This window comes from Hyperoodon ampullatus (assembly GCF_949752795.1).
Source record: "Hyperoodon ampullatus genome assembly, chromosome: 4".
In the NCBI taxonomy this organism is placed as follows: Eukaryota; Metazoa; Chordata; class Mammalia; order Artiodactyla; family Ziphiidae; genus Hyperoodon; species Hyperoodon ampullatus.
The window spans coordinates 140568568-140586755 of NC_136917.1; the positions used below are offsets into that span (position 1 = coordinate 140568568).

The 18188-nt window shown below is 40.5% G+C and overlaps 1 protein-coding gene across 3 annotated transcripts in view; it reads right to left on the reverse strand.

The window, feature by feature from the left end:
• Positions 1-18188, reverse strand: part of GHR (growth hormone receptor) — a gene marked incomplete at both ends in the record, with an annotated part of 175768 nt that overhangs the window by 81727 nt on the left and 75853 nt on the right. Inside the window, one exon of one of the 3 annotated variants that reach the window (XM_079704019.1) lies at positions 16111-16176. The exons of the other annotated variants lie outside the window; for them this stretch is intronic. Coding sequence (XP_079560145.1) covers positions 16111-16176 — 66 coding nt within the window. The remainder of the gene's footprint in view (positions 1-16110; positions 16177-18188) is intronic. 3 annotated transcript variants of the gene reach the window in all.

An 18188-nucleotide genomic window follows, 5' to 3' on the forward strand; every position in this document is an offset into this window, starting at 1 on the left:
AAAAGCTGGTTCTTTGAGAAGATAAACAAAATTGATAAACCATTAGCCAGACTCATCAAGAAAAAAAGGGAGAAGACTCAAATCAACAGAATTAGAAATGAAAAAGGAGAAGTAACAACTGACACTGCAGAAATACAAAGGATCATGAGAGATTACTACAAGCAACTATATACCAATAAAATGGACAACCTGGAAGAAATGGACAAATTCTTAGAAATGCACAACCTTCCGAGACTGAACCAGGAAGAAATAGAAAATATAAACATACCAATCACAAGCATTGAAATTGAAACTGTGATTAAAAATCTTCCAACAAACAAAGGACCAGGACCAGAGGATACACAGGTGAATTCTATCAAACATTTAGAGAAGAGCTAACATCTATCCTATCAAACTCTTCCGAAATATAGTAGAGGGAGGAACACTCCCAAACTCATTCTACGAGGCCACCATCACTCTGATACCAAAACCAGATGAAGATGTCACAAAAAAACAAAACTACAGGCCAATATCACTGATGAACACAGATGCAAAAATCCTCAACAAAATACTAGCAAACAGAATCCAGCACCACACTAAAAGGATCATACACCACAATCAAGTGGGGTGTATCCCAGGAATGCAAGGATTCTTTAATATACGCAAATCAATCAATGTGATACACCATATTAACAAACTGAAGGATAAAAACCATGTTATAATCTCAATAGATGCAGGAAACGCTTTTGACAAAATTCAACACCCATTTATGATAAAAACTCTCCAGAAAGTAGGAACAGAGGGAACTTACCTCAACATAATAAAGGCCATATATGACAAACCCACAGCCAACATCGTCCTCAATGGTGAAAAACTGAAACCATTTCAACTAAGTTCAGGAACAAGACAAGGTTGCCCACTCTAACCACTATTTTTCAACATAGTTTTGGAAGTTTTAGCCACAGCAACCAGAGAAGAAAAAGAAATAAAAGGAATCCAAATCGGAAAAGAAGAAGTAAAACTGTTGCTGTTTGCAGATGACGTGATACGATACATAGAGAATCCTAAAGATGCTATCAGAACACTATTAGAGCTAATCAATGAGTTTGGTAAAGTTGTAGGAAACAAAATTAATGCAGAGAAATCTCTTGCATTCCTACACACTAATAATGAAAAATCTGAAAGAAAAATTAAGGAAACACTCCCATTTACCACTGCAACAAAAAGAATAAAATACCTAGGAATAAATCTACTTAAGGAGACCAAAGACCTGTATGCAGAAAACTATAAGACACTGATGAAAGAAATTAAAGATGATACAAACAGATGGAGAGATATACCATGCTCTTGGATTGGAAGAATCAACATTGTGAAAATGACTCTACTACCCAAAGCAATCTACAGATTCATTGCAATTCCTATCAAATTACCAGTGGAATTTTTTACAGAACTAGAACAAAAAAATCTTAATATTTGTATGGAGACACAAAAGACCCCGAACAGCCAAAGCAGTCTTGAGGGAAAAAAATGGAGCTGGAGGAATCAGACTCCCTGACTTCAGACTATACTACAAAGCTACAGTAATCAAGACAATATGGTACTGGCACAAAAACAGAAATATTGATCAATGGAACAAGATAAAAAGCCCAGAGATAAACCCATGCACCTATGGTCAACTAATCTATGACAAAGGAGGCAAGGATATACAATGGAGAAAAGACAGTCTCTTCAATGAGTGGTGTTGGGAAAACTGGATAGCTACATGTAAAAAATGAAATGAGAACACTCCCTAACACCATACACAAAAATAAACTCAAAATGGCTTAAAGACCTAAATGTAAGGCCAGACACTATCAAAATCTTAGAGGAAAACAAAGGCAGAACCCTCTTTGACATAAATCACAGCAAGATCCTTTTTGACCCACCTCCTAGAGAAATGGAAATAAAAACAAAAATAAACAAATGGGACCTAATGAAACTTAAAAGCTTTTGCAAAGCAAAGGAAACCATAAACAAGATGAAAAGACAACCCTCAGAATGGGAGAAACTATTTGCAAGTGAAGCAACTGACAAGGGATTAATCTCCAAAATATACAAGCAGATCATGCAGCTCAACATCAAAAACCAAACAAGCCAATTGAAAAATGGGCAGAAGACCTAAGTAGTCATTTCTCCAAAGAAGATAAAGAGATTGCCAACAAACACATGAAAGTATACTCAACATCACTAATCATTAGAGAAATGAAAATCAAAACTACAATGAGGTATCACCTCATTGGTCAGAATGGCCATCATCAAAAAATCTATAAACAATAAATGCAGAGAGGGTGTGGAGAAAAGGGAACCCTCTTGCACTGTTGGTGGGAATGTAAATTGATACAGCCAATATGGAAAACAGTATGGAGGTTCCTTACAAAACTAAAACTAGAACTATCATATGACCCAGCAATCCCACTACTGGGCGTGTACCCTGAGAAAACCATAATTCAAAAAGAGTCATGTAGCACAATGTTCATTGCAGCTCTATTTACAATAGCCAGGAGATGGAAGCAACCTAGGTGTCCATCAACTGATGAATGGATAAAGAAGATGTGGCACATATATACAATGGAATATTAGTCAGCCGTAAAAAGAAACTAAATTGAGTTATTTGTAGTGAGGTGGATGGACCTAGCGTCTGTCATACAGAGTGAAGTAAGTCAGAAATAGAAAAACAAATACCGTATGCTAACACATATATAGGGAATCTAAAAAGAAAAAAAATGGTTGTGAAGAACCTAGGGGCAGGACAGGAATAAAGACGCAGATGTAGAGAATGGACTTGAGGACATGGGAAAGCTGGGATGAAGTGAGAGAGTGGCATGGACATATATACACTACCAAATGTAAAATAGATAGCTAGTGGGAAGCAGCCACACAGCACAGGGAGATCAGCTCGGTGTTTTTTGACCACCTAGAGGAGTGGGATAGGGAGGGTGGGAGGGAGACGCAAGAGGGAAGAGATATGGGGATATATGTATGTGTATAACTGATTCACTGTTATACAGCAGCAACGAACACAACAATGTAAAGTAATTATACTCCAATAAAGATGTAAAAAAAGGAAAAAAAAGGAGTGGGGGATGTCTCTCTAGTCCTGTCAAACCTAATGACTAATAAATGAGGCACCTGCTCTTAAAAATACCTACGCAAGGAGAGGTTTGTGAGACAGGAACGAGTTGGTGTATGCTCCTCTGGTTTTCTGGTTTGACAACTTCTCACACTGAGGCTGACTAGACCCTAGGAGGTTATTTACTCATGGTTTAACCAAGATTAACCAATCAAAAACTAAATTTGGCAGAAGGTACCAAAGAAAAATTTCAGAATTTTTGCCCTAGCTGGTTCTTCACCCAGGAAGTGGTGAAGTGTGGTGAAGGGGAAGACAGAGGGTAGGGGTGGTGAGGGCAGGATGAGATGGTGAAGGAGACATTCCTTCACCCTACAAACCGCAGAGCTCCTGACCCAGCTCTAGGAACCAGCCACAGTTCACCTACAACCCGAGCCAGACAGGCTGTCACAGCCTAGATGGGTACTTAACCACTAGTTAATATATTATCTGTTGCGGCTGTTACACTTGATTTGGAGAGCCTCCTTACAGCCGATCTTCTGAAGCAAAAACAAATTTTAAGTTAGGGACTCCAGGCCCTTATAAATGTATACATATAAAAGAATCCTAGCAATAAAACAGTACTCGATTATTGCCAAATAACTCCCCAGGCACTAAATGTTCTAAAAGCTCAGAGAAGGAAGCTTGGGTCTGAGTTTAGTCCAGTAGGGGGTAAAGTTGCCCTTTGGAAAAGTAGAAAAAGTCTGTTTTAATGGCACACCTTTTAGATGTCTATGCAGCTTCATTGCTTCTATAGCTAAGGACAGTCTTTTTCAGGGCAAAGAGGAAGGAAAGGGAACAACATTCTACTAGGTGCCAAGTACTGTGGTAAACATTTGATCTAATGCTGCCCTGAGGCAAGACAGTGAAGCAATGAAGTCAGCTTCCAGGCTGCTCCTTCCCCCTCGTGCCCACCACCTCCTCGTTGTGATGTCCATCTTTCTTGCCTGGTACCCATGTCTCATCCTCTGGACATCTGGAGTCTGGAAAGCCTCTCAGTCCCTCCCTTTCAGGAGGTGCTCCCTGCTTCCTCAGCTCTAAAGGGACAGCCTGACCTATAGTCCAGGTTGATGTGCTTATAGCAGAACATGAAAGCAGGGCTTCTCAAACAAAGGTCTTTTGGGATACAAAATTAAGTTTTGTTCTTTTTGCAGAGATAAGTGACAATGAAAAGAAATATCTCCAATATTAAAATTTATTTTTTAAGTCAATTTTTCTCAAACTGGCCTGTACAGGCATTCTCTGAAGTCTGTGAGAATTTTACTTCCTTAAAAAATAAATTACTCAAAATAGAGCTACCATATGATCCAGCAATCCCACTCCTGGGAATATATCCAGAGAAAACCATAATTCGAGAAGATACATGTACCCCAATCTTCACTGCAGCACTGTTTACAATAGCCAGGACATGGAAGCAACCTAAATGTCCATTGACGGAAGAATGGATAAAGAAGATGTGGTACAAATATACAATGGAATAGTACTCAGCTATAAAAAAGAACAAAATAATGTCATTTGCAATGACATGGATTGGCCTAGAGATTGTCATACTGAGTGAAGTAAGTCAGCCAGAGAAAGACAAATATCATATGATATTGCTTATATGTGGAATCTAAAAAAATGGTACAAATGAACCTATTTACAAAACAGAAATAGAATCACAGATGTAGAAAATGAACTTATGGTTACCAAGGGGGAAGCGGGGAGGGGAGGGATAAATTGGGAGACTGGGATCGACTTAATACACTACCATATATAAAACAGGTAACTAATAAGAACCTACTGTATAGCACAGGGAACTCTACTCAGTACTCTGTAATGACCTATATGGAGATAGAATCTAAAAAAGAGTGGATCTATATATATGTATAACTGACTCACTTTGCTGTATAGCAGAAACTAACACAACATTGTAAATCAACTATACTCCAATAAAAAATTAATTAAAAAAATATACTACTCCAATATGAGATATATTCTACTAGATCCAGCATCCTTCTTATCCTCCCAGAAAACATAAACAGGAGATAAGCTCTGGTGAGTGGGGTGAGGACGTGGGTAGGATGCTTCCAGCAACCCAGGCTACTACTACTTTTTCAGGAGGAGTAATAGCAGTAGTAGCAGCAGCAATAGTAAAAATAATAAAGTATCTAATATTTATTCCATACCTACTTTGTGCCAGGAATTTTCCTATGTACCTCTCTGCTCCTCACAATGACCATTTGAGATAGATGTTAATATCTCCACTGACAAATGGATAAATCAGAGCTCACAGCACGTCAGCCATATGCCACGTGCACACACACAGGACCAACTCAGGGTCTCCAGCTCCCCAGACTCCAAAGTGCTCATCACACAGCCTGGGACACCAACTGAAACCAATAACAGAATTTGCCACAATCACTAGTGGCTGATAAGAACAAACACCTCCAATACTTTTGTAGGACCTTCTTGTCTGCTTTTCCCCATGAGAAGGAAAAATGGCAGAAGAGGAAATGCATCTGCTGCTCTCAGATTCAGGAAACAATTCTCCTCAGTATTGGTCTTAGTGTTGTGGCAGGATGTCAAACTCAAACACCATGAAATCTAAGCTAATGCCTCCCCCTCCACTTCCCTTCTGCATTTGCTCTCAAGTCATTCCTGGAACTCATGTGGCATTCATTTAACCAACAGTAAGCTCCCATTTTGTATCAGGCCCTGTTTATGTTGTGGAGGAAGGGAGCAGAGAATATAAAGATGAGGGAAGACTAAGTCCCTTCCCTCTGAGAATTTACAACTGAAGGGAAGCTACCATATGTACAAAGCCACTTGACTTCAATGCAAAAGACCACAACTTCAAACGCTTTTGGAATTCAGAAAAAGAAGAGCTTCTGTCGCAGTAAGGATGCTATCCAGGTGTTTCTCCATTTCTCTGGGGTTTGCTTGGCAGGAGCTTTGCAGTGACAGGTGCACAGACCCACTCCTGCAAATATTTGCTCTCCAATGAATCCAAATTTGTAGTGTTAAAATTCTATTTACTAAGGAATATTAAGTGAGAAAAAAGAAGAGCTAAAGGCTGCTTTTCCATAACGTATGAAAATGAAAGTATAACCTGTAGCAGTAAGGACATGAATGTTACTTGAGAACATCTTGAGGGCACACAAAGGCCATTCATCTGAACGGTAACATCTGCTACAATGTTGTGAGGTTTCTGGTTTACGAGTCTTTCACGGTGCACAATTTCCTAAAAGGAGAGTCTTCTGTCTTTATTCTTCAGCATGAATTCAGTGGCAGCAGTCGGTTTATGGATGATCCACAAACCTGTAAAGTCAAGTCTGCCCTCAAACTGGAGCTGTGTGTTACACTGACTGTAACTCTTCACAAGATAAATATTATGTGATAATGATGACATATCTCAGACAGTTCAATTGCAAATTATTGCCCATTCAATCCATCACCAAGCATTTACAGATGCTCAGCTTTCATTTGGTGGAATACCAATAATAATAAAAATGTACAAGTCCATACTGATTAGCAGATACTGTTAATCTTACTTTGCAACAGAATGTATTTCAGAAGAGTTGACTGTGAAGGAAATTCATAAAGTGAATCCTGAATTCTCATTTATGTCAGTTACCAATTGAAAATAATTTTCTATAGGAGATTAAAAGACAACAACCAATACAAACATGATGACTAGTCCCATAAAATACCTTTTTATAGAAACAATCTTTTTCTGTTTATAACAGGGGTTGACATACTTTTTCTTCAAGGGCCAGATAGTAAATATTTCAGGCTTGCGGACCTATGTTTTAGCTACCCAACTCTGACATTGTATCCCCAAAGCAGCCATAAACAATCTGAAACAAATAGATCAGGTTGTGTTGCAATAAAACTTTACTTACAAAACGACTGAGGACAATAGTTTGCCAACCCCTGGTTCAAATAATTGTTGACCTTAAAAAAAAGTAGCTGATTTTGTATCATATATTGTGAATTACATGCAAATCAATTTCCTATAAATTATATATAGTTAAAAGCCCTTTGAAAGTTGTATAACCTATTTTCTAATTGATAAGTTCTTTATTTAGTAATTCGTCAACTCTTATTTTTGGTTTAAATATATATTGCATATATTTGCCATAAGGCACACTATTGTTTGAACTTCTACTCAATGGTACCTATGTTTGAATTCCATAAATCTTTTTATAAATATGGTGTGTAGTCTGCTTTCTCAGTGCATAGATTAATCTGTATTAAAATCAGGGCACACCTGTATGATGAATTCAAGGTTTTTTCCTTAGTGCAAAAGTGCACATTATCTGAAAACATAGTGCACATTATCTGAAAAAGTGCACATTATCTGGAAAATTATCTGCACATTATCATCACAAGTAGGAGCTGGTATGAACAAAGGCCTTTCTGGAATGACAGAGCCTAGCCTCTGTCTCTCCCTAGAGAGGCTTCTGTGTGCAGAAGCCAGAGTTCTGTTGAGAGCAGTGATTACAGAGTTGGTTTTGAAGCTGTAGAACTAAGCAAGTCGTCAGGGCCGCAGTCTGGAACTCAAAGGTCACAATCAACTTTGGGATGCTTTAACTTTCCAGTCACTAAAAAGAGTTCACCACCCACTGGGGTCACCTAGGGTGAAAGAATGTTTGTCTTGGATTTCACCCCTGAAAAATGTGTGTTATGCTTTGGAAGAGAAACCATACTAGGAATGGGTATGTAGAGTACACACGGGCCCACTGGAATTTTTAGAGAGATGCTTTATCATCCTTCTCAGACTTCAAAAAAAAATGTTACTCACTTCTACAGTCAAGGCTTTCTGAGGCATATGCCCACAGATTTCTAACTCTTTTCTTACTGTCTGGGTTCCAGAATAAACAGACAACCTTGACATATGTTGACAATCAGAAAGGACCTGCAGGGGCTTGAGGAGGCTGATCTTGAGCTGTGGTCTCACTAACGCTGGTCTGAGCACATGCACAGAGAACAGGTCTCTCGTAAACTCAGTGGGAAATATCTACTCACCACTGATTATGGCTCAGCAAATTGCTGGGAGTTGAGGAGGATAAGAAAGTCAAGACCTCATATTTATCTTACAAAGAATCCGTACCTCCTAACAATTATATGTGAAGGCAGGGAGTGTATAATGAAGCACTACCCCTGGGAAACTAACAGCAGGCATTATCTGAGTATTTCAGCCTGGAAAAAGTCACTATCAAGTCCCTATTTTGAGATAACTAAACACTGTTATTTGAATTATCAATAACATGCATTATCTACACTTTATCTTGCTCATCTAGGAGCAGATACAAAGCATCGCACTGACGGTACCTTCTTTACTCTCTTGTTGGTCTGTTCAAGAGACGTGGGAAAGCTGTTTTGTCTCTACCTCTGTTTCTTCTTACATAAAGTGCATAATTCGACCGGCCTTCCTCCAACCTCAGAGAAGCAAGGAAGGGGGAAAAATAGTCTTTGCAGGATACTTGGCCTTATCAGGATATTCGTGCTGTCTGTGAGTCAGGATGGGCTACCACTAGTTTGGGTGCAAGAGGGAGCCAATATAAACACTGTTTCCTTAAAAGGGATCATCATAATCTGTGTTTACTTACTGAATCATTTGCTGAGTTGTTTATAAACAGCAGACTTAAAGAATTCAATGTCAGCTTCGATGTCAGAGCCCAGTGCTGCTCTCTAATGCGTGTCCAAAGCTCAAGTTCTTTGTAACCAATAAAGGCTGCACATTCTCTCTAAGATACCATTCCTGCACGAACACACGTCCCTTATAGTGTGTTTCTTTTACACGTACTGTCAGCTTGTGCTTATTTTAGCTGTATTGTCAGTTAATAAGCCCTTAAGGTTGAAGATCTCAGATGAAAAAGAATGATTAAAGCTGAGAGGGTCATTCGGCTCTTACAGGGGCAGGAATGGGTCACAGGCAGGAGGGGGCTACTATTCCCTTGGCAGCTGAAGTGCCCACAGGATAGCACAGTGATGACACAGAAACATCCTGGGACACACCCCAAGACTAGACCATGACACTGGTCCCATGACCTGAAGCTAAGGTTCTGTGGAAGGCTTTTGGGAAAGACTGTAAGTATATTAGTAATGGACGAGAGAAATGTCTCCTCCTGCATATTTTAATCTCTCTCCTTTCATAAATGACTGCCGGAGGACATAAAGGTACTCTATGGTAGCCAAAGAATACTTAAGATACTGGGGTGGGGGGGAACTTGGCTTCTATTTTTTGAATTTTTTTCGTGTGTGTGCAAAATCCACTGACTGTTTGTTAAACACTCGGCATTTGCCAGGTTCTTACCAGGTACTGTAAGATACAAGGATGTAAAAGATATAGCCCTTATCCTTAGAATAGTACAGTCTATTAGAGGGAATAGAAAGCACATAAGAGTCTCCATTAGGTTGAAACAAATGACATAATGATATGATGGTCCAAAATAGAGTTGAATATGGGAACTTTCATACAGTTCAATTCTAATTCTTGTTGGAATATAAATAAGAGCCACAAGAGAATACAATAAACACCATGGGACCAGGTACTATCCTAACTACTTTAAATGTATCAACACTTGTAATTCTCACCACAATTTTATGAGGTAGGTACTATTAGCATCTTTATTTTAGAAGTAAAACAAAACAAAACAGAACTAAGGTACAGAGAGGTCATGAAACTTAGGTAAGATCATGCAGGAAGTAAGTAATAGAACTGGGACTTGAACCAAAGCTGTCTTGCTGCAGAGGCTGAGTTCTTCAAGTACTGTGCTATATACTGCCTCTCCTAGAGAGGGAGAAAGACAGGGCTTCAGAGATTCTAGGATGGAAGTGTGCATTCTCTTGGGGGAACTGGGAAAAGCTTTGTGGATAAGGCGATATTTGAAGTATGCCTTAAAGACAAAATCCTTGAAGGATTGTTCCCACCTGGGAGGTAAGAAGAGGGAATTTCTGACAAAGGGGTCATTATGAATGGTTATAATGAAGCAAGAATTCAGGGGACACAAACATGGGTGTACACAGTACATAAGCGAGATGAGGCTAGAAAGGCACACAGGATCCATGTTGTGGGCCTTCTTAAATGCCAGAGGGATGAGTTTATTCATAATTTAGGAAACAGTGAGGAGCTACTGAAGATGATGTGGCAGAAGAGTCACTGGATCAAAGGTAGGCAAGAATGAATGTGGAAGCAGAGGGTAGGATGGCTGGGGATAGGGAAAAAATAGGAGGTAGGGAAGAAAAATTAGGAGGCTAGGACAGGAGTCCAGCTAAGAATGTACAGTAAGGGCCCCAACAAGCAAAATGACAGTTACTATATTACATTTTTGTCTCCTGTAAGTGTCTTTATTGAAAAGTAACTCACCATTGTAAAGGAAGTTGTTGGTGAACTTATAAAAATGTAAGCAATTCATTTCTGTGCCCATCTAATATGATAATCTTTTGGGATTCTTTCAAAACTGCATTCTGACCTCAGTCATGGATGTTTATGTTCAGGATGCCTGATTTTCATAAAATCTTGGACTAATTTATGCTCCAGATGCCAGTCAATGAAACTTCAGTATTCTTCTCCAGTTGGATATTCATTTTATTTTGAGGTGGAAATGCCACTGATCACACAATTTACACTTTCGTAGTAATACGTGACAAATTCAGTGAAAAGGTATGGCTTTAAAAAAATGACAGGAAAAATCCCCCTCAGAATGATGTGCAATCTTTTAATAATTTCTCTATGTGTTTAATAAGTCTTAAGTATTTGGCCCATATGATCATCAAATCCTCTGCCAAAAACCAACTGTGAGAGAGAAATGAAATTACTGGAAAAACACAAAGCACATGGGACCACAGCAGCCAAACTCAGGAGTCTGCCTTCTTCAGGAGCACTAACAATGTTTTGCTTTTCTCTAGAAGATTCTAACAATCCTAATCACTCTCTCCCACAACTAAAAGCAGCTTTCTTTGTAGTAAGTTTGCACCATTACTTCTTTAAAGTATACAAAGATGCCTACCTCTTTAAACTGTAAACTCCATCAATATCCTTCTTTTCCTATATGTGGGTTTTTGCTCATATTTATGCCTCTGCATAGGCGAAGTATGCTGCTACCCACGTGTATGGGCTAAAAAGTCCTCATGGGACTTTTAAAAATAGCTCTTTGTTTCCAGAAAATATTTCTCAAGCCTGTACTCTGCAGAAGGTATGTTAGTATGTGCCCATTACCACACAAACACCTATTCACATGGATTAGGTCCACGCAAAAAGCATGCAGAAAGCAAAGCCCCGAGGGCTTAGAAGCTGGCACAGATACCTTTTGGTGAGCAAGAGAAGGAAGAGATGAGTGCAATGGGCAATTCTTTAAGTGGCACATGGCATGGGTTAATTTTAGCTGGTCTGGTTTGACCGCGTGCTTTTTTTCCAGTTACTGATGCTTGGCAATGCTATGTATAGACTGTGTTAACTAAAGATAAATGATGTGCTGTACTCATGGGTCCCTGAGTTGTTTCAGGGCAGAATATGTCAGCTTGTCAATGCTGCTTAGCAATATAATTAAATTTATGATTTGCACCTAAATTCAGTGGAACTGGGGGCTGATGGTCAGGCTGTCCACATAGCTAGGGTGCACCTACATGACGAGCTCACTCTAGGAGACTCCATCACGAGCAGACTTTGGGCTTCCTGGTACCAAGGTGCTTGGCAGGCACACAGGTAGTGGTTCCAGACCTGGAGACACAGGGTGTCTGGTGCGACTGAGCAGTGAGAGGACGGACAGGCCAACACCTGGGATCTCCAGACCCCGGTCAGTGAACTCCCCTCATCTGCTGTTGCCCTAGTGTATCCTCTGCCTGTAAGGAAGCTATCCTCTGAGTATAAACCATTTTTCCTACGAGTCCTTTTAGCAACACTGAAGGTGATGATTAATGGGCAATTAACACAGGTGGCGGGATCTGTTCCTCCATGAATGCCCCCCCTCCACCCCCCGCCCCTGAGAGCCAAGAGGCTCCATGATAACAAGGGGGGCTGGTGGGAATTGTCAAGAGTGCCGAAGGGTGGGTAGCCAGGGAGCTATTAAGGATACTTCCATTTAGTTAATTTATTTGCAATATCATTTATTACTTACAATGTTCAAGGTACCATTTGAGGTACTGTGAGTTATACAACTCTGAATAAGACACAGCTGTTCATAATCCAGATAGGGAGATAAGAGAAATATGCAAATAACTACACTCCAAAGCAGCGTGTAACATATCCCCTCAGAGCGATATGAAATTGTGTGACCTCTCTCAAAGACACACACAGAGGAGGGAGGAACTGCTTCAGGCCAATGGTCAAAGTGTTTTGGCTGAATCTTAAAGTATGTGCAGGATTTATATTTCCAGAATGCTGGGTGAGGCAGAAGGAGGATAGTTCTGGAAGATGGGACGGCACGAGCAAAGTCCCAGAGGAGGGAAAGCATAGTGTTCCTGGGGGGTAGTGGATAGTCTAGACTTACAAGCTGGGGTCAGATGACAGATGGTGGATTTGAGTGGCTTGGGATAGGATTGCAATTTAAAATTTAGGTAGTGGGGAAGGTACTAAAGATAGTTAGTGTTATTTAGAGCAGAGGGATATGTTGGATTCTGAAAATCGTTATTGGCAGAGGAAGATGGATACAAGGAAGGAGAGACGGGGTAGGGTGTGGAAGGAGAGAGGAGCGAGACAGCTACTAAAGGGTTATTGTGATAGCCCAAGTGTAAAGTAAAGGTGGCCTGCGGAAGGGTGGTGGCCTTTATTTACGTCTGGACAGTTCTGTCTAGGATTCACTCTGGGAGGGTTTATTTTTCTTCCACAAGGTTTTGCTTTGAATCTGAGAATTCAGAAAAGTGCACATAGGAAATGTATACGTTACAATTGTGAATTGACAGATCTTGAACACTAGCTTTTTGTGTAAAACTATCTCCCTTAGGGGGAATATGACCTCCCCGAGGTCAGGACAATATCTTACACATTTCTTTGTTCCTCAAGGTGTAGAGCTAGCTAGTGCTGGGTGCATGGCAGGGAGTTAAACATTTGTGATACAGTGACTGTGTCCACAGTGACACAGTGAGGCTACGGGAGCACTAAGGTCTGTTGCATCTCAGTGAGATGCTTGGATGATGAAGGTGGCCATGTGTCCTAGTGAGTGCACTGTGGAAGGTGCCCAGTGATACAGACACATCCTTTGACGTGGGGTACTTTATCCAATCAGTCCTGAGACACAGGGCATGTAACTTCAGATAAGGAGAAGCTGGAAGGGTAGGATTCTTCCTTGCGTGGGAAGGTCAGTGTCTGTGTGACGTGCCACAGATGAAGGGTAATGGCTATTATTCTTGTTTATCACAAGGACAGAAAATCAACATATGCCAAATGACGACTGACAGCAATTTCTTCAACACATCTGCCATACTCAGAGGTTGTATTTCAACAAGGCCCAAAGCTTAAGCTCCTCAGACCCCATGACTTGACACAAAGACAATGGCTTGGGGAAATCTTACCACCCCTTTGGGGGCAAGTGAAGGGCAGTGTATTGTGGTTGTGTGTTGGGGAGGGTTCCAGTGTGGGATGCAGCATGCACCATTAGTAAACCATTCTTTTTTTTTTTTTTTTTTTTTTTTGCGGTACGCAGGCCTCTCACTGTTGTGGCCTCTCCCGTTGCGGAACACAGGCTCCGGACGCGCAGGCCCAGCAGCCATGGTTCACGGGCCCAGCTGCTCCACGGCATGTGGGATCTTCCCGGACCAGGGCACGAACCTGTATCCCCCTGCATCGGCAGGCAGACTCTCAACCACTGCGCCACCAGGGAAGCCTAAACCATTCTTAACTGATTCCTTCTTATTTCCTTACAGAAAGCAGCAATGAGTCACATCATCTGCTGAGTGAAGGCTTTGGAATATACTGGCTGGGATAACCCAAACATAAGCAAGAGCTAGTCTTTCTACAACCCCTCACATTAATTAGGGAGCGGATTAACATGTCAGATGATTCTAAAACAGGAGGGTTGTAGAGTTCGCGGTCTGGCACAACTGATGAATTGATGACGTTTGTTAAAAACAGCACCAACCCTCCCTTTCAGTCACCTCCAAGAAAAATGATGTTTACATCGCCTATTAGAAAAGGACTCTGGGGCTTCCCTGGTGGCGCAGTGGTTGAGAGTCTGCCTGCCGATGCAGGGGACACGGGTTCGTGCCCTGGTCCGGGAAGATCCCACATGCCGCGGAGCGGCTGGGCCCGTGAGCCATGGCCGCTGAGCCTGCGCGTCCGGAGCCTGTGCTCCGCAATGGGAGAGGCCACAACACTGAGAGGCCCGCGTACAACAAAAAAAAAAAAAAAAAAAGAAAAGGACTCTGCAATTTAGTCACAAAACCCCAATTATAGTTTCATGATGCCATTATGATCCCTGAAACAGCAATGGCTTAAACACAGTCAGGTACACTAACTTCCCTTCCTTTATTTTGTAATGTGGACTCGAGCCTATACTTCAACTGAGGAAAAGAAAATCCATCCTTAGAATTTAATTGAAGGTGCCTACTATGTGATCACGGTATTTTTTAGGTCACGTGAGGGATTTAGAAGAAGCAGAAAACACAGGCTTTGCCTTAATTAATTGCAACATAATTAATTAATTTGTGCAGCGCACACAACTCATTGAGTCCTGCACATGGTATGAACACATGCATGAAGATGTTGTGAGGTAAATGCTATCACGGAGCAGTGGACAGAATTTCAGAGCCCAGGGTGATTTGGTTGAAGGGACAAATTAGACTGTCTGGTAATGTGATCACTAGGTAAAGAAATATCTCAAAATAATAATGCCAATACAATACAGGACTTATAAATCAAAAACGCAGATTCCTAAACTCAGTAAACTAATTGTTGGCCCACAGCAAGTTATTTTATGTCTTTTTTTCTTTGCATTAATTTGGCCTTACTTAACCTCTAAGGATAAGCTTCTTAGAAAGATAAAGAAGCAATCTTTTTTTCCAAAGAGGAAATGCAGATGGCTAACAGGCACATGAAACATCGCTCAACACTGATAATCATCAGGCAAATACAAATCAAAACCACAATGAGATATCACCTCACACCTGGCAGAAGAGCTAACATCAGAAAGAACACAAATAACAAATGTTGGTGAGGATGTTGAGAAAAGGGAAGCCTCATACACTGTTGGTGAGAATGTAAATTGGTGCAGCCATTGTGGAAAACAGTATGGAGATTTCTCAAAAAACTAGAAATAGAACTACCATATGACCCAGCAATTCCACTCCTGGGTATATATCCGCAAAAAACAAAAACGCTAATTTGAAAAGATATACTCACCCCAATGTTCACAGCAACATTATTTACAATTGTCAAGGTACGGAAGCAACCTATGTGTCCATCAACAGATGAATGGATAGAGAAGATGTGTTGTATGTACAATGGGATACTACTCAGCCATAAAAAGAATGAAATTTTGCCACTTACAGCAACATGGATGGACTTGGAGGATATTATGCTAAGTGGAAAAAGTCAGACAGAGAAAGACAAATACTGTATGATATCACTTATATGTAGAATCTAAAAAAATAAACAAACTAATGAATAAAACAGAAAAGAAGCAGACTCACAGATATAGAGAATAAACCAGTGGTTACCAGCGGGGAGAGGGAAGCAGGGAGGGGCAATACAGGGGTAGAGGAAAGAAAGGGTTACTATGGGATTATATGAAATCATTTGCATGAAACTTTTGAAAATTGTAAAGAATTTTGGAATTGAAAGAATCTTTCGTTCAATTAAAAAAAAGGGGGAAAAAAGAAGCAGCCTTACAGAAAAGTTGAAAAAGAAATTCTGAAAAAAAAATTTGTTAGTTTGCCTGTGCAATTTCAGTCATTCATTCATCCAGTTACCATATCCCAAATAAAATAGGGAAAGGACAGTAGCGTGAATTACAGTAAAACCTGGACAACATCGTTGAAGGCAGAAAAGGGAGTGAAATTCTTACTTGTCTCTAGGCCTGGATGGACTCTCTGCAGACTCTGAGATGCTCTGACAAGGATAGCTGGTGTGGCTGGAACAGAAAGCGAAGAAAACCATTAGTTATCCCTATAAAAAGTGGTCTGATGTGACTTTGTTACAATCTCATTTTCAAATGTCAAAATGTGACCAGGCCCAACCTCACAACAATTCTCCCCTTTTTCTTTCTTTCTTTTTCAAACTAAAATTGCACCTACCCTCTAAAAAGAACTCCTAAATGTTCAGAGCAAATGGAAACCTTCTGGTCTTAGTTGCCTCTGGTCTCATGCCTGGACACAGTCAAGAAGGATGAAAAATTGCCTTCCTACAATATTTGAGTCCAAACTTAAGTCTTGCTTGTGAAAACAAGAAGGAACATAAATTCTTTTTAAAAAGAGTATTAAAAACAGTTCAGTCAAAAGCGTTTATTCTTAGAAATAAACATGTGAGCAACCCTGGGAATAGGGAAGGAATGAGGGGAAGTGAGAAGTTGGACAAGAGGGGGACAGACCTTTAGGACACGAGATGGCAATGAGTCATCTATTATAAAAGCAGTTTTAATTTTATTGATACTAGTATTAGGTTGCATTAAAGACAGGAAAAATGGACAATGATCAATGTAGTTATCACTGAACTGGCTGAACTGCAAACACCTCAGCTACAAAAGTATTGTAACTGTTATCTGGGCTTGGTGGAGAAGGGGGTGTCTCCAAGATTCTTCCCATCCCATCAGGCTATCCGTGGCTTATTAGAGAGGCAGTTTGGTCCAGGCCCACAACAAACACAGAGCATTACCTCAAAGCAGAGAAGCTGCTGATGCTTTGGGTCCTCAATAGAAACCCACAGTAACAGTGCTAAGAAATCTTTCTTTGATATGAAAAAAGGAAGAGGAAGAAAATGAAGATGCATGGGCAGTGAGCTGGCCCACACCCATCTCCCTGAATTTCAGGGAGGGTGAATCCTGTCCATCTGTCCTGACCCACTTTTCAATGTGCTTTTTAAACTAACTCTTCTCACCTGGCTAACCACTAGGCAGCTGTGGGGTCTGAAATTCAGAATATAGAACCTAACAGAGGAAGTTAAGTTCCTTTCACTAAATGCTGCAGAATTCTAACACGTGAAAGTTTTTGCAGCCTGGGCATATCAGTGAGGGTGTTCTTCCAAGCGAAGTTAGGTTTGGGGGGCTTTGGCGAATTAATATTTTAAATTCTGTGCGACTATTAGCTCTGGAAGGGTTTCTTTTCAGTCTCTCTCTAAATTTTAATATTAACTTCATCTGTAGAAGCTCATTTACTCCCAAATACAATAAAGAGTTATGACAGAAAGCAAATGGAATACACGTTTCCCTAGAGTAGATAATGTACTACACATTGATTTTAACGTGACCAGAAAGGAAAACTGCATTTTATGAAAATCCCCTCAAGTCTACTCACTGTCTTGATATCCTTAGTCTTTATTATTACCATTGTCTAGACCCCACCTCTGCCTTTAATTCCTGCCTTTACTACAAATCAGAGAACACTTTATTACCCCGTGCCCTAAACTGGGCACCAGAATGTTATTTTTGGTCAAGGTTTGGCAAGTTTGTATAACTTCCAACTGTGAATGACCTATTTCACTGAAAACTATATATGCCTTGAGAAAGTTCTGATAGCTCAAAAAAAGAGGAAAATTAAGTCAATCATGGGATGACACGCAATCACGTGTGTTATTTTTGTCAAAATTATCCAGCAAGTTTGTCTCAATTTTCAGCTTGAAAATGAGTAAACAGACACCAGTTTCCAGGCTCAGATCAGCAGGAAAGTTGACGAATTTCTCCAGAATGATGACTGATATGGAATGTGGGCATCAGTTATGAGGCCCCAAGGAGCCCACAGAGCCAAACCTCAGGCCCGGAAATGCTTGGGGAGCAATGGCCACCCTTGACTCTTCCCAAACCAGGATTTTGCTTTCTTTGCAGACAGACGTCTGGTGCTTTTCTCCTTATGGTGTATTTGGTAACATTTTCATGAAGCAGAAAGTCTTACTCAGCTAACACCCTCCACAGTATGTGAGGAATCAAGGCAT